This window comes from Melanostigma gelatinosum, assembly GCF_949748355.1.
Source record: "Melanostigma gelatinosum genome assembly, chromosome: 5".
NCBI lineage: Eukaryota > Metazoa > Chordata > Actinopteri > Perciformes > Zoarcidae > Melanostigma > Melanostigma gelatinosum.
The window spans coordinates 23,120,717-23,145,899 of NC_136638.1; the positions used below are offsets into that span (position 1 = coordinate 23,120,717).

General features: G+C 44.2%; 2 protein-coding genes across 4 annotated transcripts in view; one reads left to right on the forward strand and one right to left on the reverse strand.

Annotated features, from left to right (window-relative positions):
• Positions 1-1,730: 1,730 nt before the first annotated feature.
• On the forward strand, positions 1,731-10,820 carry klhl3 (kelch-like family member 3). Of its 2 annotated transcripts, XM_079269321.1 has the most exons (15): positions 1,731-1,782; positions 3,121-3,255; positions 3,512-3,618; positions 3,711-3,832; positions 5,687-5,849; positions 6,095-6,204; positions 7,021-7,137; positions 7,262-7,411; positions 7,541-7,658; positions 7,881-8,078; positions 8,244-8,345; positions 8,450-8,578; positions 8,930-9,070; positions 9,406-9,549; positions 9,639-10,820. In XM_079269321.1, the coding sequence occupies exons 1-15, from the start codon at positions 1,763-1,765 to the stop codon at positions 9,665-9,667; spliced, it is 1,785 nt and encodes a 594-aa protein (XP_079125447.1). In that variant the 5' UTR covers positions 1,731-1,762; the 3' UTR covers positions 9,668-10,820. The 2 variants fall into 2 exon arrangements, with proteins under 2 accessions (XP_079125447.1, XP_079125448.1); XM_079269322.1 differs by lacking the exon at positions 9,639-10,820 and having other exon boundaries at positions 8,930-9,126; positions 9,406-9,499.
• A 1,975-nt stretch (positions 10,821-12,795) lies between these two features.
• Positions 12,796-25,183, reverse strand: part of fam13b (family with sequence similarity 13 member B) — a 57,525-nt gene continuing 45,137 nt past the window's right edge. The window contains exons 12-23 of one of the 2 annotated variants that reach the window (XM_079269132.1): positions 24,992-25,049; positions 24,637-24,766; positions 22,090-22,363; positions 21,850-21,991; positions 21,476-21,557; positions 20,516-20,704; positions 19,566-19,780; positions 18,942-19,025; positions 18,755-18,850; positions 18,040-18,443; positions 17,659-17,760; positions 12,796-17,122 (exon numbers count right to left, since the gene is read on the reverse strand). In XM_079269132.1, the coding sequence (XP_079125258.1) occupies positions 16,999-17,122; positions 17,659-17,760; positions 18,040-18,443; positions 18,755-18,850; positions 18,942-19,025; positions 19,566-19,780; positions 20,516-20,704; positions 21,476-21,557; positions 21,850-21,991; positions 22,090-22,363; positions 24,637-24,766; positions 24,992-25,049 (1,900 nt within the window). In that variant the 3' untranslated portion in view covers positions 12,796-16,998. The remainder of the gene's footprint in view (positions 17,123-17,658; positions 17,761-18,039; positions 18,444-18,754; positions 18,851-18,941; positions 19,026-19,565; positions 19,781-20,515; positions 20,705-21,475; positions 21,558-21,849; positions 21,992-22,089; positions 22,364-24,636; positions 24,767-24,991; positions 25,050-25,183) is intronic. The other variant, XM_079269133.1, reaches the window with a different exon arrangement.

Here is a 25,183-nt window from a genome sequence, read left to right on the forward strand (position 1 = left end):
TATTTCTGGGTATGAAAATGTGGCTCTCTGGAGCAAGACTTTGTTTTCAACATTTTTTTAATCAGACCAAAGACTAACTGAATGTCACCACACTCCCAGATTGTATGTCTGTTTTCGTCAAGACAATTAATTTCCTTTTAGCACCTTTTCAATAAATACATTAAAAGTGCTGTACACTATCAATAGGGCATTATGACATGCTCTACAAGAGAAACAAAAGGGTTTTTTTTTTTTTAACTAATGGAAAATAAACTAACATGACATGAAACATATATCAGGAGCCTTGATTTAAAAGAGCTGCGATGAGGTGGAATAGAGGAATTTCACACCATCGGATAGTTAATCTATCAGTAACTAATATGTCTGCATTGAATGAATGTCAATACAAATATATCACAACAAAAAGAGCAGACCTCACGTTGAGTTTGTTCCAGATATGCGGTGAATAAAAGCTGAATGTGGCATATCAGAGAAGCTGTTGACATTAAAACACAGAGTGCTGTTAACTAAGAGAAGTATTTTATTTAATTTATTCATTCAGAGGAAAGATCTGAGAACTCATCCACCTTCTTCATCTTTCTAACTACCGTAAGAGGAGAAAATGCCCAGAACAAACCATCAAATATATAAAACATTGTGCAGCATCAAACCCTGTGGATGTGATTGAGACCAGTGGACAGTTGCTGTTCCAGGATGAACCTGTGAGGACTTCCCTGGTGGTCATGTTTTTTGTTGACACAATAAATCAATTGACAGAAAATTAAAAGGCAATTATATTGATCATTTATCAATCAAGTCATTCATCAAAAATGGTGAACATTCAAGAATGTGTGCAAATAAAGGAACTTTATAAGTGTTTGTGCTTACATAGAAAGACAAAACAGCTAAGAACAAGAACAAAGTCAGACAAATAAAGGTAAAGAATAGACAGGACTATCATGGTATATGTGAAAATCAAATGTCTATAAAGTCAAGTGTTTCTGTAAATGTTAAACAATAATGCAAAGAAATACATATTAAAGTGGTGGATATGTTGTGAGGATTTACTGTAGGTAGGGCAAAACAACTCCGGACATTTGAAGACATCATCTTGCGCTTTAGGAATTCAGGAAAGTAATATTTCAGGATTTTCATAATTATTTTAGACAAAATGATCAAAAGATGAATCTGTAAAATAATCAGCCAATTAATTGCAAATTAAAATAATCATCAGTTAGCAGCCCTATTTAATTTAAAACAAGAAATAAATCAAATTTTAGTCAAATATGAACGCCATATATATCTGATTCCTCTTTGGTCACTTGGATTAAATAACTGACTAAAACGTGACTAAGAGTGTCTCTAATGTGCAGGAATTTTATATCTTGTAAAAGAGACGTACCAATGTGTTATTTATATGTGTATGAGTCATTTATTTGTTTTTAAATTCAACACTGAAACAAGTTGCAGCCTGGAACATTCAATACAATAAAATAATCCGCAGCGGGGACATTTACAGGATTACAGCAGCATAGTGGACAGTGCAACAAGAGACATATTTTTGACTGTACACACTGCATGTTCATATCTTTTTGACTGTACACACTGCATGTTCATATCTTTTTGACTGTACACACTGCATGTTCATATCTTTTTGACTGTACACACTGCATGTGTATGTACAGTATATTTGTTTGTTTTTGTGCGGAGTGATTCATCTTACGTCACACACGATCTTCGTGCAGCTGCAGAGCGCTCATGCCTGCTGTTTGTGTCCGTGAGGATGGACGGTGTGTCGTTGGGGTGAGTTGGCTGAGCGGTTTAGGGATTATTGTGTAAATCTGAGAATTATGCTGCTTCTACATCTGTTGGATAACATTTCACAGCACATGATCAGTCGGCTCGTACATACAAACACACACAGTACAAAGAGCTTCCTCTAGCTAGCCTTGTTGACCTAGCTTCTGATGCTAGCTACGTTGCTAACCCAAAACTCCCAAGTTAACATGGAGACATGTAAACGTTGCTTTATAGACAGTGACCTGGTGGTGGACTGGCTCCTACAATGTGTTTTCACTTTAATTTAAGTGGTCGGTATGTCAGTTAACGGAAGTCTATGTTCGCAGTGAAGTTAAATGAGAAGCTAAGATGATGCTAAGAGCTAGCCTGACAACTTGAAGCTCAACAGATTCAAAACAAACTGTATTTTCTCTCAAACTTTTTTTTCAGTCCGTTTTTAACATTCAGAATGATGATTTTACAGGGATTAGTTTCAGGACTTTTGCTGTTGTGAATTAACATATTACTCCTCGTGTGGCTCATCGTTATAGTGTTGTGTGCAGACTAAAGACTTCAAGGTAACACACAGTAACGTTACCGCACACACAGTCAACACTTGTCTCACTAACAACGTGACACGTGCAACAAAGTAGATGTAGCGCGAGATCAGTTCTGGTTGAGGGGCTTTCTTACTGTCACCTGCTCTCAGGTAAGTGCAGGACACCTGAGTTTAAAACCTAATCCACATGTTTTTAAAAGTATTCTCTCATGTTAGGATCCCACGTGGCTTGAGAACAACAGCAGCTGTATGAAACATTGGGTAACAGGAAATGTTGTTCCTCATTCCTTTGTGTAGTCTTAAAGAAGAAGGCCTCCATTATTCAGTATTTTTTATTATCGTCAACAAATCCCATGAAAAGACTCAAACCATTAATAAATGTATCCCAGTCATAAAATCACAGCTGTCCAAAAACATCAGTGTCCCTCGTGTCATCTTTGTGCTGCGTTCCTTCACACACTATTAAATGTGCATTAATCCATGGCTGACAATAGTCCCCTAACAAGTGCACGATCTCTCCCGTCTAACATTTGAGCTACAACTATGGTGACCGGCTGTATCAGGAAGTGATGTAGCCTAAAAATTAAACCATATTATGATTAGATTATTAATGTCTGACAAACACAGACAAGGGTAGTGTGGTCAGACAGATGGACACATTGTTGTTTTTTGTTGTTTTGCATGATGTTTGAGGATGTCTTATGATTGAAGGATGTGGAGAAGAGAAGGTAGCGCCTCTTAACTGTTTGGGTCAACGGCTACATCTCCACTGATCCAGACACTTGCCTCTCATGTCTCACCAGTGTGGTGGCCACACCGGCCTCGCCACGTCCAACCTGCAACACGGACTCGGAGGAGGACACGGTGAATGGAGGGATGCACACCTTCAACCAGACGCACATGAGGAAGGCTTTCCAGCTGATGAACGAGCTGAGGAGGTGTGTTGCTGACGGTGTCGTTTGTCCCGACAAATATGTGAATGAAGAGACTGTAGACACTTTTTGTGAGTCAGGAAAAACATGTAAAACTACAAGTCATCTTTAAGTACAGCCCTGGAAATGAACACCTTAGTTGGCACATTTTCTGGAAGGCAGCCCTCCTGTCAATACTTGGCTTAAAAGATGCTTTTCCTGGCTCCTATGTGCATATTTGCAAACGGTTATAATAAAACACTTCTTTCTCCTCGGTCATCAGTAAAAAGATGCTGTGTGACGTCGAGCTGGTGGCGGGGAGCGTTGAAGTGCCGGCTCACAGGGTGGTCCTGGCGTCCTGTAGCCCCTACTTCTGTGCCATGTTCACAGGTACACACACACACACACACACTCTACTGTTTGCTTGACATCACATCTGATGTGTGCGAGTGTGTGCTCAACTGTGTGTGTGTGTTTTGTAGGGGATATGAGTGAGAGCAAAGCCCATCAGGTGGAGATCCGAGAGGTGGACGGACAGACCCTGAGGAAGCTGGTCGACTACATCTACACGGCTGAGATAGACGTCACAGAGGACAACGTCCAGGTGAGAGTGTGTGTTAAGCTGCCATGACGTCCAGTCCAGTTCGTTACACATTAGAATGGTGATTTTTGCGTTTCCTTGAGTGAAAGTGGTGCATCAGTCCACATACAGAGCTGTACCATGGAGGGGAACACGGCTTTAGAGAGTGTTAGTGAGGAAGGAGGAAGGGAGTGAAAGTGTCTTCCTGTTTTCACCAGATGTTTTGTTTTCTTTTTACATCTGTTATGGTGGCTTTTACCTGAGTTCCAGCTCTGGTTTTGCTTTAAAAATGTTGATGTCACGGCGTAGAAACGTCTTCTCGTTGTTTATCCCACGAGGCTTGTTGTGAGTTGTGTCCCTCTCAGCTTCTCCTCTCCTCGGTCAGAGGGTTCACTTTAAACATTTAGCTGCAGAGGGGATTGTTTCAAAAACAACAGCTGAGCTCATTTTCTTTTTTTTTTACAGTTTGGTTAATTAAGTAGAGTCGCTGCTCCCGGCAAAAAGATTTTCGCTCACAGCGTTAATCACAATTCTAAAGCTTCCTTGTTGTGGAGAAGGAAACGCGCGTTGTTGCTGCTGTCTTGACCTTTTCCTGTGCGCAGTCCTTTGTTTTCAACAAAAGTCAGAGCAACAACACAACAAGCTGCTATTAACCGAGAGATTTTAACGTTCTGTGTCCACTGTCTCAGTGGTTATAGCAGTTTTAAACCCTTCTTTTTGTTATACCGTTCACTCGGTCTAGGTCTAATGTCTCATGGTTGTCGGTGAGCGGGCTTCCTTTACTTTCTCAGTGTTTCTTGGAGCACTTTTCAAAACACATTAATTACATAAAATGTTTCAGACGATAAAGTGGAGAGAAATCTGTATCAGAGACCAAATGAGGGGAAAAAGAACCATAAAGTTGATTAATAAAACCATTTTATTTACTTTTCAAACACATCAGAGTTTTTGTTTATCATAAAGGAAACCGGTCGCTCCAACTGTTTTGGTTTGTCCGTTAGATGTCAGACCTGCCTGAGGAGCCGGTGGTTCTCACCAGGAGAGCTGGTAATGCTCGTGAGCTGTGCTTTGCTCTGAAAGCTGTGGGTCGAAGCCTTGCTTGTCTCGGCCGGCATTAACTCTCGGTAGCTGTGGCGCCGGCAGGAAACTTCCTCTGATTATTAGCACAGGAAGTGTGCATGGAGAGAGGCAGGAAATCCTCCCACTGTTAGCGGTGTGCCCGCCTGATTGGCTCGCTCTACAACGTGCGACGTGTGTGTTTTGACTGTTTGCTCATATGTTCAGTCAAAGATTCTTGAACTGTGTGTTTTCACTGTGCAGTATAACTCGTTTTGTGCTGCCCTCAGTGCTGTGTTTGTGTGCTCGGCGGTCACGGCTGCCGATTGGCACAGTGTCAGTGGGCCTGCTGCTCCCACAAGGCTTCAGGGCAGCTGTGCACAGACAGCAGAGGAGGCGGTAACAATACACACTAGAGAGGATGTGTAAGCGTGCAGACGAGAGAGGTGTAGAGGCAGACGGGGACTGTCTCACTGACCTACTTGATGTGTGGGGATGTAGCAGAGGGAGTCTTTGTGTTGTAGCATCATGCTTTCAACAGCACACTGCCTGCCTGACACACTAACAGACTGTACTTGCACGCTCCCATTCCAGGCCTATTGCTTTGTAACACGAACGCCGTACTGTGCTTCTGGTGTTAACCTCCACGTCTGTCCAGTTAATGGTGTGAAGGCTCAAAGGAGGAGCTTGTAAAGAACTGTGGTGAAAGAGAAAAACACACGTAGCTACATCACACTGTGAGATGACACAGAACACGGCTGCCCGAGTCAGTTCCTTCACCAGTAAAATCCAGTTTGCGTTTTAAAGTTATCTCCCTTGCAGGTTCTGCTGCCGGCGGCCAGCCTCCTCCAGCTGATGGATGTTCGTCAGGTGTGTTGTGAGTTCCTGCAGTCTCAGCTTCACCCCACCAACTGTCTGGGCATCAGAGCCTTCGCTGATCTGCACACATGCACACAGCTTCTGGACCAGTCCCACGCATACGCTGGTAAGCCTCTGAATGTTCACACATACAAATCGTCAGTCATCTCTGCCCCTGTGTGTGTGTGTGTGTGTGTGTGTGTGTGTGTGTGTGTGTGGGTGGTGTATGTGGTGGTGCTTTTACGTAACTGAGTTTTAGATGTTGCAAATCACGCCAGAGCAAAAACATGAGCTTTTGCCGCAGTTTGGCGTCGTATTCGTTTGTCACAGAGCTCATTAACTAAAATGTTTAGTTTGTGTTTTGTCTCTCAGAGCAGCATTTCTCTGACGTGGTGCAGGGAGAAGAGTTCCTGGGCCTTTCTCTGCAGCAGGTGTGCAGCCTCATCTCCAGCGACAAGCTGACTGTTTCCACAGAGGAGAAGGTCAGAGAGCCCGATGCACACACACACACACTCACACTCACACTCACACACAAACACACTCTCTCTCTGCTGTAATTTGATAACTTTGTGGGTGAAAAGATATGAGGATTGTGTTCTTAAGGAACACAAAATAAGAGATAAAGTCTGTCAGGAAAGGGACGAGATTAAGAGGCGTTAGTGGGAGCTGAGAACGATCTGTGGCTGTACTGAAGACATGCGTCCTCATCAGCAGCAGTGTTCCAGAGGACGTTATGTCCGTCTGCTGTTATCCGCTAAAGCAGACTCGGGGAGCATCTGTGTGTCATCGTGCTGTCAGAGGGAGTCACGCTGTCACACTGGCTGCTGCTATCAGTCAACACTGAATTATCTGCTGTGATTTATTCCTGGGTGGATCAACACAAAAGTGTTGTATTACATGAGACGTGTGTTTGAGGCCTGTGTAAATCTGAAGGGGAAGACGTTCATGCTGCATGTCGGTAGAGTTTCAACCCTGGAAGAGAAGAAAGTGTCGGGAGCGGTCGAGGAACAGCCCGCTGTCCCTTAACTACCCGGTTGTTGTCTCTGTGTGCACAGCTCTTTCATGCCGACTTCCTGCTGGGAGCAACTACGAATAACCACTAATGCTATTTCACTGTGAAAGAATTGATTATCTACACGAGAACGACGCGTTTCACGCAATGAGCGAGTTGAGTTATCGGGCGTGTCAGATCGTTGAGCGGTGTCTGAAACCCTCTCATCCAAACCTTTCCAATCACTTTGGGCCTTGCATCCGAGTGTAGACAAAGCTCGAGTCTCCTCTCCGTCTCTCTCTTGCAGGTGTTTGAGGCGATGATATCGTGGATCAAGTACGATAAGCCGGCTCGTCTGGAGAACATGCCCAAACTGATGGAGCACGTCAGACTCCCACTGCTGACCAGGGATTACCTGGTGCAGGTGAAAGAAGCGATGAGTGACGTTACACATCAGCAGATCCTAGGCTATCTAGAAATACTGTAGCGAGTGATGGCCGGTCCATTTGTTTTGTAAGTGACGGTTGAACTTGTGGTCTCTGTTTCAGATCGTGGAGGAAGAGGCTTTGATAAAGAACAACAGCACCTGTAAAGATTTCCTCATAGAAGCGATGAAGTATCACCTGCTGCCAGCTGACCAGCGGCACCTCATCAAGACAGACAGGACCCGCCCACGAACTCCCATCAGCATCCCAAAAGTACACAGAAAACACACGCGTACAGCGACACAGATCACACGTACAAGAAACGCGTGTGTTCACCTTGTGCAAAGCGGCTGTATCGGATATGTATTTTCATTTGTCAACACTGACTGTGTGCATGTGCAGGTGATGATCGTGGTGGGCGGACAGGCTCCGAAGGCGATCCGCAGCGTGGAGTGTTACGACTTCCAGGAGGATCGATGGTACCAAGTAGCGGACCTGCCTTCAAGACGCTGCCGGGCAGGTCGGCTTGTGTTTAGTACGGCGTCATGTGACTCTGACTGTAGTTCTTCTATTTTTCACCTGACGAGCTAAACTCTTATCTCGCCACCGGAAACAACCTCTTGGTAGATTTCCTCCGACACTGTCATTTAGAAACCAAAACACAGCCACTAAGTGTAGTCCATTGAGTGTCAGCAGCTGCAGTTAAGAGATAATGATTACTTCTTTCACCAAACGTGTGCAGGTGTGGTTACGATGGCGAGCCGCGTGTACGCCATCGGGGGGTTCAACAGTTCACTGCGGGAGAGGACTGTGGACGTGTACGACGGAGTGAGAGACCAGTGGAGTGCGGTGGCGAGCATGCAGGAGAGGCGCAGTACACTGGGAGCTGCTGTGTTGGGGGAGTTACTGTACGCCGTGGGGGGCTTCAACGGCAGTATAGGTACACACACACACACACACACACTAAAAATATACCAATTCCAGTCTGTCAGCTGGATGCAAAATGTTGACGCCTACAGACTGATGGACACGCATCCAGTCTTACTCTAACCTATCAGTGATGATTGCTGATCTGCTCGTTCTGTTTCTCTTTGCTCTCCTTCAGGTCTGTCGACAGTAGAAGTCCACAATCACAAAACCAACGAGTGGATATACGTCGCCTCCATGAACACCAGACGCAGCAGTGTGGGGGTGGGGGTGATCGCCGGTGAGACGGGAAGTGTGTGAGGGACCGGGGTGACATCATGTTAAAGGAAAAGCCAGAATTCTGATGTTGTGTGTGTGTGTGTGTGTGTGTGTGTGTGTGTGCAGGTAAGTTGTATGCAGTAGGAGGCTATGATGGAGCATCCCGTCAGTGCCTCAGTACAGTGGAAGAGTACGACCCTGTTGCTGATCAGTGGTGCTACGTAGCCGACATGAGCACACGCCGCAGTGGAGCAGGTACACACACACACACACACACACACACACACACACACACACACACACACACACACACACACACACACACACACACACACACACACACACACACACACAGTACACACAAGGAGTAGCAAGACTATACAGCTGTAATCCTAACTCTTGGTTCTCCAACATGCTTACACAGTGGAGATGAATCTGTACCAGGTACAATGTTTTGCCGTTTGGAGCAACAGCACCACCCGGTGGTCTGCAATTGTACGAGCAAAAATCCTCGGACCACAAACTACGACAGTTCATAATTACACTGTACTGACACGAGGGCCCCCTTGCTTGTGTCTACATACATATTGCATTGTGTTTGTCCAGGCGTGGGAGTGTTGAGTGGTCAGCTGTATGCAGCAGGAGGACACGACGGCCCCCTGGTGAGGAAGAGCGTCGAGGTGTACGACCCACAGACCAACACCTGGAGACTGGTCTGTGACATGAACATGTGCCGACGTAACGCAGGTCAGAGAACAACCACAGACACACCACATCCGCCAACCAGTTGTTGCACATAGGAGGTAACTGTCGATGCTAGAAACTGCATACGAGTAGGTTAAAAAGTACCGCTGAAGTATTTGTTCCTGTGGTTTCAAGAGTTTTAACAGTTTTACAAAAGCTCAGTGATTAAAGGGTACGTGTTTTTATTTAGTTGCCGTCACATACCACAATACTTACTCTGAACGTCATCTACCACGATGCAGATTTATCAAAATCAGGACGGGCATAAGCTCCCTGACAGATGAAATGATAAATGGGTTTTGTCCGAGTTGTTAAACGTGTACAACTCTCTCCTCCAGGCGTCTGTGCCATTAACGGGCTGCTGTACGTGATCGGAGGAGACGACGGCTCCTGTAACCTCTCCTCTGTGGAGTTCTACAACCCGGCCATCGACAAGTGGAGCCTCATTCCCACCAACATGGGCAACGGACGCAGCTATGCAGGTACGCACGCTGAACAACACGTCTACGTCACAGAGAGCAATACACGTGGCAGCTGTTTCTCTCACTCTTTAATTCTCTCACTCCTACAGGAGTCGCAGTGATTGACAAGCCGTTATGACCAGGGCCCCCCCCCCCTCCCCCTCCACACACAGCATCAGACTCGCACCGTCTGCCTCTTGAGCTTCAGACGGCAGAGATGTGACGCCCGAGATGAACACTTTCCAAATGGCCGAGCCGCTCTCAATCTGCAGCTGATTGAATCAAGGATTTTGCGCTGAACCACAACCTTATTTTGTTGCTTTGTCCATTTTACTGAGTGACATCCTGACTTTTAAAGGACACTGTTGCACCGGATAAATAACAATATCCACAGGATGCTGTGCTTAGAAGGGAGTGAGTTTTCATATGAAAAGCAGCTGTATCAGCTGACGATGTGGACCAAACGATGTGCGTTCAGATGCTCGGCGGTGTTCAAGTGACGGACCGCGTCACACCTGAGAAACTGAATACTTTTAACCACCAGCTTGCTGATTTCTGGCTGACTGGCTGCCTTTACCGTTAACGGTGTTTGCTGCAATCACCGGGGCATTGCGACACCGGCTTGTGTTTGACTGTTGCCGGAGCGTTAATCCAAGATCCTGGAAATCTGGACACTTTAAAAAGAAAGAAAAAAAAAAACGACTGACAACTTGCCACCGATCCTCTGATACACATCAGCTTGTGGCAACAGCCGCCAGAGTGTTTGTTCTCAACCCGGAGGCCTGGACCGAGAGAGCTGCGAGACAATTCAAAGAATGTAGAAGTTCTCTTGTATGCAAATCAGCTATGATATTTAATATTTTTGAGATTGTTTTTAAAAGAGGTTGAGGAGCACTTGCTGTGGCTCAAAACCCGAACCAGTGGAGCCGGTAGGACTGGAGTCTGATGTCGACACACTACTGATGCACTGATCACTTGCACTGACTGACTCCACGGACGTCTGCCCGTCTTTCTGACTGACCTGCTGACAGACAGACGGCTGCTCGGCCGTCTGTCTGTCACTGATCGTACTCACGGGAGCATTTCAAGTCGCCACTTGGAGGCCAATCATTTCACCAGAAATTGTAAAAACAAATGTGCCAGTTTTGCTTATCAGAATAATGCTGGAGGCACATTGTGCTTTTAATCTCTTCATAACAATTGTTTGTTTATTGTCTGAGGGAGCGTGTCAAAATATACTGTAGACATTCAACCGCTGAACTATAATGTAAACGATGCAGGTTTAAGATCTATTTATTGTTTGGAAGCATTTGATCGCATAGCATTTATTAATATCGAAGTGCGCTTCTCATTTCATTTCCTCAGCCGTGTTACACTTTGTGCTCCATTCACATAATTCAGACGACGACGGGTGCATTTTAGATGTTTCGTTGGCTGAGTGGTGCCATAGCTTTTGAACAAAAAAAAAAAAAATAGATTCATAGAAGCTGCTTTATGAAAGGAGTTCTCAGCCAAACCTTTCACTTCTGCCTGCAATCTTCCAGAAGTCAAGGATGCGATCGACCGTCATTTTCAAAACCCTGTGACAAAAAAAGGACCATGCTGCTGCTGTTGTATGTTTAACCACCTCATACATTTTGACTGACAAATTTACTTTTTCACGTCTTCCAGGAAGTGAGTTTCAGTTTATATGATCATAGTTGAAACTTGCTCGAGACACTGCAACAATATTTTAAAGGAATCTCCCCGCATGGACCTGGAGCTTACAGTTGGCAACATTTTGACATACATCATAACCAAGACGGGCTTTACGGCAAACATCAGCTGCTTTAAAGCTCTAATTTGCCCCAAATTCCCAGAACTGCAATATACATTTTTAATAGTTATTGTGCAGCAATGCAGGCAAATAGCATGGACTCTGTGTTGCATTCATGTGTCTGCAGGTGGGTCAGAAAATCACAATTTAAGAAACAAACGTCCTGTAATCATGGAGTGACATCAGCAGCTTCTTTTTTTTAAAGTCGAGTCTTATGCCGCGTGTGAAACCACTCATTCATTCGTCTAAAAACCCTGTTCTACCGCAGACAGTAACCAACAGAAAGTTCTAACTAAACGTGCTAAAAGATCCAAACAGCAGTATGGTTGAGGTTCATTGTTCAGAGGTTGACAAGAACTTCACCTCACGGTCCATTTAGTAGCTGTTCTGGAGCTTCTGATCATATTACTCGGCGCTTGTTAGCCGATTGAGATGAGTTCAAAGTTCAGCCTCAGCTGGCGAGGACGAGTCCAGAGCTGAGAAATGGACCTTGACGTGAGCTTTTGTTTTTGTGTGTGACATCGTGTGGTATGGAAGTTTTCAGATGTATAATGTTCTTACTAAGCGCAGATGTTATATTTTTAATATCATAAACTGTGGATGTTGTAAGCTTAACAGTTGATATTGTGAGTTCATGGATTGTCGTTTGTTGGGGAGATTGTGTGGTTTGAAGCTCGTGCACTGTGTCAAACTTGAAATCATTTAAATGAACGACGCACATTAAACAGGCTTACTTTGCAAGACTTTAAACCGGCTATTGTCTGACACTGTAAAGTTACACGAGGGGGCATTTTAGATATTCTACATACAATTTTGTAATTTCATTATGACTGGCAGATGTTTAAGCATTTCCTCAGATTATATCGAGATAATCTCAATTATGTTGAATTATCACATCTTTAATCTGTGATGTTCTCATTCTCCTTTACTCTTTTAGTTTGGCAATCCTAAATCTGATTTATAACTCGTGATTATCAGAAAACGGGTTCACTATAATGGATTGAGGATATAATTATTGATAATAGTAACGCCTGTGCTATTTGTAAAAACTTCAGGTGAAAGAACTTTACATCTAAAGTAGCTACTAAAATGGGAAACACTGAATATTAAGTTCGAGGACAAATTAAAGCAATGTATGAGTTCCTAAATGCAAGAAATTATACATTTTATTATTTTAAAAAATCCTAATATATTGTATCATGAAAATGTCAAATGAAGTCATTACAACATTCATGTCCTAAAAAACTTAATTATCAACATTTTATACTTTTTAAGACCGTTCAGACCCGCTCAGTCTAAACTTTAAGTATAATATTTATCATTACACGTTATACCACTATCATGCAAATGATATCTTTGTAAAAATTGCTCATTCGGTACGTTTTAACCAGGTCTCTTTACACCACACGCCCCGTCAACAGATTCATTTAAGACTTAAGAATCAAGAGAACTGATGTGGCAAGCTTGTCAATTTTATTTTTCACGTGTAAATGTTTGTTACTGATTGTATTTGCTCAGCCTTTTTGTTAATGAAGAAAATAAACCCAGAAAAAAAAAAAGCATTCACAAAGTAAGAAAACATTTATAGATACATACACGCATACAGTATATTGATGTGATAAAAACACAGCATTACCTGTGAACGACCTGCAGGAGGACGAAACCTCTCTGGTCAAAGGAATTCACAGCAAAATTCAATATCGAAGACGTCGCAAAGTATCTTATTTCTAACTGTCTCGACAGCATCTGTAAGGAACGCGACTATTTGTCCTTAAAAGAGATTTAAAGACTCAGAAATGACATGACAGGCTTTACAGTAAAACATCTCTGAGAGGAGGTATGAGCTGCGAGACATCTTCGACAGAAGCGTCTGCTGTGAATTCCAGATGTGAGAAACAACCATGCACGTCGGATGGGTAGGAGTGAGATGAAACAGACGGCACACCCACGGAGACGGAATACATTACAGTTTACAACGTGACTTTGACCACTCTGTTGCAGGCACAATGTAAAACAAAGTTGTTTTAAAGAAACTGAGGCGCCAAACAAACCAACCGCTCACCTTGTTTGACAAACACATAAAGTCAAAAGAAAAGCCCTTCAGAGATCGATGATGGATTGTTTCCACTTTTTGAATGATGATAAATACGGAAATGTTTTCAGATACGACACATCTGGCTGGCTTTTCAATCCCTATTCACCTTAAAATGTTACTCTTATTTTGGTTTTTCAGCAGCGCCAACATGAACATTATGCTGACAACAGTGGTAAAAACACACCGTTTGAGACAATGTGTGTGTTCGGCTGAAAACAAAAACAAAAAATAGTATTGTACCTCAATTATTCACACACAAAATCAATCCCGCACATTACCCACGACCCGATACTGTAAAACCTCCACGCAAAACTTGTATTATTGCTGCTTCTTCATGGCACAAACAATATAAACAATACATCATGTTATTCATACTATTATGTTCTCTTTTGCCATGCAAGCTTACTACAGTACTGCTTCTATATTAGCTTATATTACACAGAGCGACAAAAATAAATGTAGGAAACAGAGCAGGTTCATGTCTGATTAGCCACACAGTGCCAGACTAACGTCTACAGCTGTTTTTTACAGCTGTGAGTAGATACAAAAGGATTATTATTGTCATTATCACACAAAATAATAGTTATGATAGTTATAGCAATATTTATAATAATAAAAAAAAAACATTCTCAGGGCATCACAAATATAATGAACCAAAGGGGGCCAAACATAATGTTTGAAATAATTTAAACAATTCTGACAGACATTCCTTCGGGTGTTTTTTTTTTTTTTTTGTATGTACACTATATATTTATATTTGTATGGAAGTAGTGCTTCATTTTTAGAAATAACAAATGAAAAAAAAACACAAAAGGGCTGCATTCTGTGAATGCTGTGCAAATAACATCTTTTTACATCAACCCCACGAACACGCCGCTCCCTCCCTCGCATCCTCCTCAAGCACTCACAGACACAAAAACCCTCGACTCGTCCCAAAACCGTCATGTCCGCCGTCCACTGACTGACAAATAGACCGCAATCAACGTTGATTCTGGCAGAGGAAACGTGCATTGATTCGTGAAAGAAAAGCACTACTTTGTCTTATTGGCCTGAAACGTCTCGCAGGTAACGAGCCAAAGAGGTTCTGAGAATAGAACACCTGCTAAAACGTTTCGACTAGCTTACCAGCTAAAGCTTAGCGTTGGTTGGAAATTTCTCCGTCCCGCATTTCAAAAAAATCACACGACATCGTGACCTCCGTCACCTGATACCAGACGGCAGGGCCGAGGAGAGGTTCAGCCTCCCTCACCTGCCCTCATTTCACCTGCCAGCAGGAAATGAAACTACACAGCGAATGAAACTTCCGCCGAGGATTGAAACTTGGGTCTCCCTCCTCAGCCTCGTGGACATCATGCGAACGTGCTAATCAAACCCCCCAGTTAAGAAAAAGGATCAGTTCACCACAGACAAAGGTTGTTCTCTGCGTTTAAAATCAGTGCTGGCAGTGTTTGCACCTCATCGATACAATACAAGCAAAAACATCGAGGACCACCAGAGATAAATTAGTTACTCAGTAACAGTCATAGTGATATTCAGGAAACTCTCCGTCTGGCTGCGCTGATACCAAACATGGTCAGGCTACCGCTTCCTGTAGCCAACATGCCTTTGGTTTCAAAGAAACTGCAGCAACGTGGACCAGATACTGGCTCCTCTCCACAGCATTTATTACCCATAATCCCTCAGGACATGCCATACCCCCATGCAGCAAACTGAACAAGTGAAAAACAAGAGAGATAGACACAGCATAGAAATGTCCGCATGACTTCTGCAACAATTATATTCACCGACGTCCTAAAATAATCAACTGTTTCACATGAGCATCTTCAGTCAAATGGTGCCTTTAAGTGCCATCAGAAATCTCAGAATCACGAGCATTTGTCCTGAAAACGAAAGCTTAAGACGACTTAAATGCAGTGCTTTCACACGAGAAGCTCATAGGAAACAAAGTTCAAAGTTGCCAACCGTGTGTACATCTTATTTGACAAATATTGCCAAAATAGATAAAAATAAATGCTGAACAATAGAAACAAACGAAAAGGACACTCAGACTTTCACAAACAGCTCTAAGGTCACACGGAGTGAATACATAGTTTTTCTTAGAATACAACACATTATTTTTCATTCGAGCAAAATCGTGAACAGCAGTGTCTTAGAAAACATGTATGTATACACTTTTTTTTTTTTTTTTTGGAACAAAATAACACGAACAAACTTGTTTTGAAACTTGTGAATGAGTTTTAAAATCAGTCAGAAGGTGTGAAGCATCCAGGATGTTGAATGAAGTTTTACTGACAGAATAAAACAACCGATCACCTGAACTTTGACTCACTGAGGCGAGAGACGGTACGACGTCCCAAAGAAAGGACACGCGTCGGGAGTGAAGAGCGTCTAAAATGCCAGTCCTCGAGCTGTCCAGTGAGATTCCTCCTCATGAAGGAAAAACAAACGCACACGAAGAACAAAGACAAAAGAAACAGTCCTGAAATTAAAAAGTCCAAATGTGTGTTTTTTTTCTCTCTCAGAAGACGAGTGAAAAGTCTCGAGTTGGTGAAGAAGACGAACAGTGACGACGATTCCTTTTTCTCCATATTTCTAAAATGCGGCCATGTTTTTTTAAGATGAAATGCAGTCGAGGCAGCAGAGGATCAGTTGTGGCTGACGGGAGTGATCTTTAGGTGAACTGGTGGTGCTGCATTCATGTCATGGGAAAATAGGAGCAAGCTAATGCTTCTCATGTCACCTTTTCAAAGTGGTTCGTTAAACTTTTAGCAAAGTTGTCTACATCACTGAATTCTGAAAATACCAACAAAGAAAACATCTGTAGTCGCATATAAATAATCATTACATTTATCAAACAAATGTAATGATTTTGTAATCAAAATGCTTAAAATCTGCTCAAAGATCCGTCAACGCTTCAATGCTTTTCAGAAAAATAGTCCCAGGACCAAACTGCCAGGAGCTAAAACAAAAAAAGCAGCTAAAAGTCCTTATAGCACATTCGTCTTTACTTTTTCTTTGTAAAGATTTGTAAAAGTAGGCCGATAAAGTATTTAAAACCATTTGAGACTTCTTACTTACTACTATATACATTTCTTTACTGGTCAGAAAGAATCCTAAGACCACCAACAACGGTAAACTGAATTAACTGCAGTGTTAAGGACTATCGGTGCTAGTTGATACGTTCTATGGCATTGGGAAGTACTACCAGAAACTCGGACCCCAAGAACCAAAACTTTGGTTGCTTTAGTTAAAATAACCATCAACGACTGGAGACCCCCCCGTCACAATGCTCCTGTAAATACAAACAACGTTTACATACAAGTTACATATCGTGCTGTCACTCTGATTTTCTCCATGACATAAATGCAGCAAACCAAAGTGGAGATCGTGAAGTCTGAGTCTCCTGCTTCATGGAAAGTCATGCGATGTGTCTGCTCCACCCTTCCCCCCCCAGGTGTGGTGACGTCTGACAGACCGATGGACATCCTGGGCGGGTCCTCGCAGCAAGTGACGAGAGGCTGACGTGCGCGGTGACAGCTGGTGGCTGAGGAGGGCGGGTCTAGATGGATTTGGAGGAATCCTGTTTGCTGATGAGAACTTCCAGCAGGCGGAGTTTGGCCTTGATCCTCTTGTACTCCCTGTACTCCTCCAGCATCGGCACCCGGTCCTCCTTCTGCACATTTCTACAGCCGAGGAGGGAGACAGAGGAGAATGAGCTCTCTAAATGACACACGCTTACTGATGAGTGAACCTCAAATGGCCTCTCTGCTCCGAGGCTCACTGAACATTTATCAGCTCTCTCCGGACGGGGTCAGAATACACAATAGCGGATAAGGGACATTTGCCATTTGTCCTGTATGGTGTCTCGTAGTGGAAGACCCTGCAACCAGGATGCCCTGCAAAGCCCCAGCAGTAGAATTATTTCAGCTTTATCCTCCGTGATGCTTTGGACCACAGCGGACGACATTTCTGGCACCTTGTGACAGGCTGTTAGATATAATTGGTTGGGGTTCAACATTTTGTGTGGCTTCTTGCCACGTTACAGCACAAATTGAACTCACAAATGATCACTTCATGTGTCATCTGTGTAGGAATTCATGGTGACACGTACGAAACAAAGAAAAGTCCGGGTGTTCACACCAGCGACATTGAAATCCTCATGCAGACAGTCTGGATTATGTTTATGTGTGAATGTGAGTGAGCGTGTCCTTCCACCTACCTTCCATTATGCTGATAAAAATCTTCTTCAAACTCTCGGATGGTCTTCCTCAGCTTCTTCTTCTCTGCTCTGGCCTTCCACAGCTGTTCCAGCAGCTCTGGCCTGGAGGAGGACGGGATGCGTGAGAACGTAGTTACACATGCTGTCATGATATTAAAACCTCCGAGATGCTTTTCAATAATATTCGCTGTCTCGCTTCTACACTGACTGAGGCACATAAATACTTAAATATGTGCAGTCATTTGGATCTGGAACCATAAAGTGAGCTGTGGTGGTGTGACGGATCAGTTCATGACCAGGTAAGAGACCTGGATGTACAAACCTGAGCCAATGAAGAAGATTAGAGGTTGTGTGTGTGTGTGTGTGTGTGTGTGCTCTTACATGGACGAGGCGTTGGAGCTGGACAGCCGCAGGTCAAGCGCCAGCTTCCCCGACCCCTCCTCCATCTTGGCTCTCATTGGACAGTCGCTCTGCCTGTCGGGAAGGTTCTGGCTCCTCGCTGATCCTTCAGACGAGGTCACAAGATCGACGGCCATGATGACCTCAGAGCTCTGCATCTCCCCACCGCTGCTCTCTCCTTCCTCCTCCTCGTCCTCCTCTTCTTCCTCCTCATCCCGCTCCTCCTCCCTGTTGTCGTCTTCTTTTTCTCCTCCTCCTCCTCCTTCTTCTTCTCTTTCTTTCTGCTCCTCCTCCTCCTCCTCTTTGATCTCCTCCCAGAAATGAGCGGTTTCGCCCTCGATGATTGGTTGGAGGGTCTGACTTCTTCTCTTACTGGAGGGGGACACCTGGGGGAGAGAGGGGAGATTAATGCGGGAGAAGTGTGTGTGTGTGTGTGTGTGTGTGTGTGTGTGTGTGTGTGTGTGTGTGTGTGCACTCGTTTAATATGCAGTAAAGCAAGAATGACTTTAACAAGAACAAGTTCTTATTTTAATATATACTCAAATTGTTTGAGTGTTGTTTACAAGTACACCGAGCTGAAACGCATGCAGACTGTAACTTCTAGCTAGTTGTACATTACAATGAAAGAACAAGATATAATTGCTAACAGTTGCTAACATACCGTAGTAGATGTAATGATGTGTTTATGTGCACGTACTGTGATCGGTGTGATGCTGATTCTGGTGAGCATCTGTTTGACCAGTCTGTAGCGATCGTAGAGAGGCTTCACCACCAGACGCTCCTCTCTGGTCACCTGAGTGAAGATAGTGAGGGAAATAAACAGGTTACAACACGTTTCAATGTGTGTTCCAGCGTCACAGGATGCAGGGTGTTTGGTATCTTACTGGTCGACCATGCAGGCCCTCATAGTGCAGCAGGTTCTTCTGAAGGACCGTCTTCTCACAGGACAACTGCTCCTTGGTCATCTTCTACGGAGACAGACACCACACATCATGTAACAGCGATATATACACACTCTCACATGGTATATGTGATGTCTGCGTGTTTAATGCCAACAGTCCAAGTGTGATACAGTATGGGATGACCAAACAAAGTATTTTGTTTTATATCTGACTTTTCGTTTATTTCTGCTCCCTTCATAAAAATGTTTTCTCCCATTTTCACTCATACATTTCTTATTTTAAAATGAGCTCCTCTGTATGCCCGACATGATTCATATTTGCATTTTTTAAATTAGTATTCAATAAAATTTTACTTTTAGATTCCAGCATGTTTTATAAACCCAAATATCCCAAAAAGGAAACATGGCGAATGTTTTATCTTGTATTTGAAGCAAGGAATGATTACTACTATTAGTATCTCTATTCTCTAAAGCGCTTGTCATGTTCATGGATGCAGCGCAAAAACACCGTGTCAATATTTCAATGAATCAAGTGTCTAACCAAGTGGGGTAATTGAAAAGACTTGTGTCCTGACTCAGTCCCTGACAATAAGTTTCTGCTGCGAACCTTGATGTCATCAGGCCAGCCGTCCTCCTGCTTCTTCCCTTTGACCCTGTGCTGGATCAGCTCCAGTGTCTCCTCCCTGGTGGGGCCCTGGCCCTTCATCTCTCCTGCTGCATCGTGGGCGCCTTGGTCCAGCGTGGAGCCGAAGCTCTTGGGTAAGGTGTTGCTCCGAGGACGAGTCTGGGGGCCGAGCTCGCTCTCTGCGCGGTGTTTGGCATCTGGGGAAGGAGGAAGACAGTGATAAGGGAGGAGGAGGAGGAAGAGGAGGAGGGAAACAAACGGGGAGGAGATAGAGAGGGTAGAGTACGGAGGAAGGAACCAGGAAAAGAACGGGGAGAAAAAACACAAATCTTCAGACGGCACATTTTTCACTGGGTGATCAGACATGCAGGAGTCTGATAGACAGCTGCGGTGGTTAAAGTCAGCCAGTCACAGTATGAGGAGAAAGACACACACACACACACACACGGAACAACAACAACACGCAAACACTGAGCCCAGTCAAAACCCAAACACAACAAGCTAAACATTTTCCTCAACATCTGTCTCACAGCATCTGGCTGCAGAAAAATAAAGACTTACAAAAGCCTCTGAGTCGGTCTGATGGTTATAGACAGTCGTACTGCTAACGGCTGCATATTATCTCAAGATAAAAAGTCACCTTACTCTGAAAATATCATTTACCAACTTGTCAACTTGTCCTGTGCAAAAGCATAAGAATGCAGTGATAGTGAAACTAAACAAACACAGATTTCTTAAATATCAGTCAGCAAATAGTCAAGCAAAAAAAAACTCCGTTCTCTTCCTCACGTTACTTCCCACTTTTCGGCCCAACATGCGGTTTCAACAGGAAATACACCAAAACAAAAGAAGCAAGACGCTCTCACAATGCCGCCTCATTGTGACTGTCAGTAGTGTATGTAATGTCTACTTACTGAGGGGTTGGTACTTACTGAGGTGATACGGTCTAGAGCTCAGGCCTGAGTACGGGTGGAGCGGGGGGGTGAGTGTGTGATGGGGGGGTGAGCAGATAGAAGAGGAGGAGGGGGGGGAAGGGGAGGAGGGAGCATGGTGGCGTCTGTATGAATGGAGCAAAGCCTGGTGCCTCAGCGTGCTTCTGGGTAAAAGGTGGTGCTGGCGTCCTGGTTGGCCGATCAGTCAATCAATCAATCAATCGGTCGGTTGGGGCGATAGGAGGAGGAGGGAGGAAAGTGGAGAGCGGTTGCTCGCGTTATTGATGTTTTTCAATTTTGATTTGAAACAGAGAGCGAGAGAGAGAGAGAGAAATGTTTCGGCCACTGCGTTCTCCAACAAGGAGAGCCGTCACCTCACTGTGTCATGGGATGTGTTCAGTTTGGTGAAACGATGCACAAGAGACTCGTCAAAGTTTGGAAAACTATTTATAAACATCAGATATGTCGTATTTTACACTCTGTTCTTCAAGGAACACCAAGTTTATCAAAAGACAAAAACGTGCAGCCTAAAATCTGATCAAAAAGTAAATTTGAAAAAAAAAATAATAATCGAGGTTCCTAGATATTTGCAAATATTATGCATCTGTTTATGCATAACTTAAAAGTCTTATCCATCGCTTCACCTCACTGAATTCACTGCAGAGGTAATGAATGTGGGTTCACAAGGATGCATCAGCACACTGGAGGGTGGGAGCCACGCATGTGAGATCCACGTCAACCCCCTGGCGTGTGCGTGTCTGCGTGTGTTGATGTTAGACCAGCACGCATGCAATGTTGTTACAAAGGTCAGAGGTTAGGAGTGGGGAGGGTCAAGCTGTCCAGCATGGAACAGGATGGCACAGAGACACTCTAACCCCGACACACACACACACACACACACACCACACACACACACTCACACACACACACGTTCACAGGAAATAGAGCTCGTTGTTCTACCTTTAATCTGCCTGCGGCTCTTTGTGAGGTCGGTCATCCATTTGAGGACTTTGGGGTTAGCTGCCTTGTCTCCGTGAGAGGGCTGCAGAGGGAAGAGGAGAGAGAGTGAGTGCTTCACTGGAACGTTCAGACACTGACGCACAATAAACGACATACACGTGTATATAAAAGAGACTGAGAGGAGTCAGAGGGAGTTAAAGGAGGGAGGAGGAGCAGCAGGATGACGGTCTAAATGTTGTGAATAGAGCGAGTAAAAGTGGTTCACAGTGTGCAGGATTTGTAAATTAGCTTTTTCGGTTTGCGTCTTAGCACTTAAAAAAAAAATAGCTGATTCATATTCCTGCTCAACAATACAAAGATCTGTATCTATGTACCTTATAGTTCCTTTCCTTCTCAAATTGCTCTTCAAACTGCTTAATTTTCTTCTTCAGGTGCTGAAGTTTCTTGGTGAGTTGATGGGTCACTGAATCGCCTCCTCTCATCGCCTCTTTGGAGCCAAACGATGCTCGGCGTGGCCTGGAGTGACGGAGGATACATGAATACAATCCTGGGTTTCAAACAGAAACTAGTTCGTCGTGAGTAAGCTGCAACTGGATGTCCGCGCCTCATCGTACCTCTGTGCTTTGGTGGGTGAGGTGGCGTCCGGGTCTTGCTGCAGGAATCGCTGTGCGCCGTGCGCTCCGAAGTCGAGAAAGCGTCGCGCCAGGAGGTGAGGGTGGGAGCGGGAGGAGGAGGGGGAGTCTTCCTGCCCTCCCTCCCCCACGTCCTCCTCGCCATCCTCCTCCAGCAGCAGAGGAGGGAGAGTAACCATGCGGCCGGCCAGCGGGGAGAGCTGAGCCTCGCCGCTCTCGCTGTCGTCCTGCCAGGATTTGAAAGCGGGGATGGGGTCTGGAGAGAGGAGGACAGAAACGAAGAGTCAGAGCACGTGAGCAGCTGTCGGAAAAGGAGGGATTAATAGCGCTTTTCACAGACAGTAGTATCACAAAGTGCTTAACAGAGCAGACATTTAAAAGCATAAAAAACACAATGTGACCCTAGGGTCAATAAATTATCTACACAGAGAAAATTAAAAAATTAAAAAATTAAAAAATAAAATAAAATAAAAATGTAAAACATATTTTAAGAGCAGGTCTAGGACATGGGTTTACTTTTACACAAACGCCAGCCTAAACAGGTGGGTTTTGAGCAGGCTTTTAAAAGTATCCACAGTATCTGCGAGGCGCAGAGTTGCAGGCAGAGCCTTCCAGAGCCTCGGGGCCACGGCCTCAAAGGCTCGGTCACCACGGCTCTTAAATCGTGTGCGTGGGACAGAAGACCTAGAGCGTTTGACCTGAGAGTGCGGGCGGGTGAATAGGGGCGATTAATGTAATATTAACAACACACAAAAGCACGGGAGAATGAAACAACACATTCATTTTCTCCTTCGACGCCCTGCTGAGTCACTCACTCTCTGTTTAACGGTGACTTGACTGTCAGCGCTATGCTAATGAGCTGAGTCCGAGGGAAAAAAGAGGGGAAGGAGGAGTCAAGGCGATAACAAGACAGAGGTGAGAAAGTCAGCCAGGGGAAGAAGTGTGTTTCAGAGAGGAAAGGTGTCCGGATCAATCCGCCAAGTGACCCTGTCGCAAAGAGGTAAGAGCAAAGAGGAGAGGAAGAAAAGGAGCCCAGCAGCTTTGCTAGAAGAGTGTTTCACATGCGAGGATCAACTTACGATCAGTATCACACAAGCAAATGTAAATATATTATTTATAGTGATCATATATTGATAAAGTTTCCAATCCAAACCAGCGAGCAACCACCATAAAAAATGAAGGGCGCTCTGATCCATCTGCCCACCGATCGTTATCGGACAATATTGGTTCCAAGTAGTTTGATTGGTCTTTATAAAGGCCGATCAGAGGAGCCCGTCGGATGACTACCCGCTAAAATGGCTTCCCCTGAGTTGTGAGTTGTGTCTCTAAAGCCCATTTTACAGTCTGTACTCAGACTGTTACGCCGTTATTCCGCCTCGCTTCTTCATAAAAGGTGCGAACACAGAATGGGGGGGGGGGGGGGGGGGGGGGAGCATCTGTGCCGCTAAACCAGCAGCGGAGGTGGCAAAGAGCCGAATCGACGTCTGTGTAAAAAGGAAGTGCCAGAATGGTGGAACCACACACACACACACACACACACACACACACACACACACACACACACACACACACACACACACACACACACACACACACACCAGACGCCACGGCTTTGTTTGGTTCAGTGTAAAAAAAGGAAAGCCGGCGTAATGAGGGGTCTTCTCGACAGCAGCATTGCAGGATCTTTGTATGAAAGGGGCTAATGAGAGAGGAATATGTTGCACATAGTTCTGATACTTTGTCCGATCTGAATGTTAATACTACAGTGTGAGTAGTTAAATAAATAAATAATGTTAAACGATCAAAAGAAGGCTTCAAATAGACCCGGTGATCGGCCCCAAAAAATCCTGATCGGAGCATCCATGTAAAAACAATCAATGCGAGCGGATGAAAGGAAAGCAGGTGGGCTGGTGGATGGGTGGACATTAAACTACTCACCGGGACCTTCTTTTTGCAGATGCATACATGAGAAGTCTATGGGAGGGAGGTGGAGATGGGAGGGGGGTGACGCTGTTTGGATGGAAGGAGGACAAGAGGGAGGAAGGAGAGAAGAAGAAGAAGAAGAAGAAGAAGAAGAAGACGGGACAGAGAGACAGCAGAGACGAGGAGCAGTGAGGTCAGTCATTCATAACAACTTCACTCTCCAACTTTCATTCAGTCAATGAAGTTTTACTTTAGTAATACTCCGTAGTTAACAGAATTGTAGATGACAATTCACAAAGTATTCTTTTAACAAATTGAGCGAATTTAGGTGAAATCGTAAAGAGAATAACATTAATGTATATTACTGACTTTTAATCTTAAATAATGACTCAATGTGGCAGGATAACTGCATTTTGCCCACTTGGACAAATCATTTTTTTTTAACCATATTGGGACTTCTCACTTTTAACAGGTTTTTCTTTGGATTCGGTGTTTGTTGATCCATAAATAAATAAATCACATTAAAGCAGAGAACCATGAGAAGGGTCTGCTTTACTGTGCAACTTGTACTTCTGTCATCCACTGACTGGACGCTGTATCTCCTACCTTCCCATTGGCTGTCGGGGAAGAGTTGGAGGTGGGGGTTGTGGCCAGACTTGGCTTGGCTTGGCGGCGGGCGGTTCCTGTTGGTCTTGCTGGTGTTGGCGTTCTGATCACAGCGGCAGGAGTCCGAATCCTGGAGGTGGAGAAAGAGAGAGGGAACAAAGAAACTAATTAGGGAACGAAGGAAAAAAGAAAAATATTCAAGATGAAGGTACAAAAGTAGAGAGAAATGAATTAAAAGTGAACAAAAGGAAGGACAGATACTGTCACATAGACTTGAAGTGACATCATCATAAAATCAACACAGAAATCATTTTAGTGCCAGCACACACACACATCCCCACGTATTGCTACTTACACAGCTTATGGTGTCAGTCTGAGTCTGCTCCATGTTGTCACAGGGTTGATTGTCCTGCCTGCAATAATCAGAGACAGGAAACATGACATCAACTTTAAAAAATAACTATGACTAAATAAAAGTGATATTTTCCCAAATTGTCATTTTAGAAAATATCTAAAACAATATGTTCAGATATCTGATTTGTTGTTT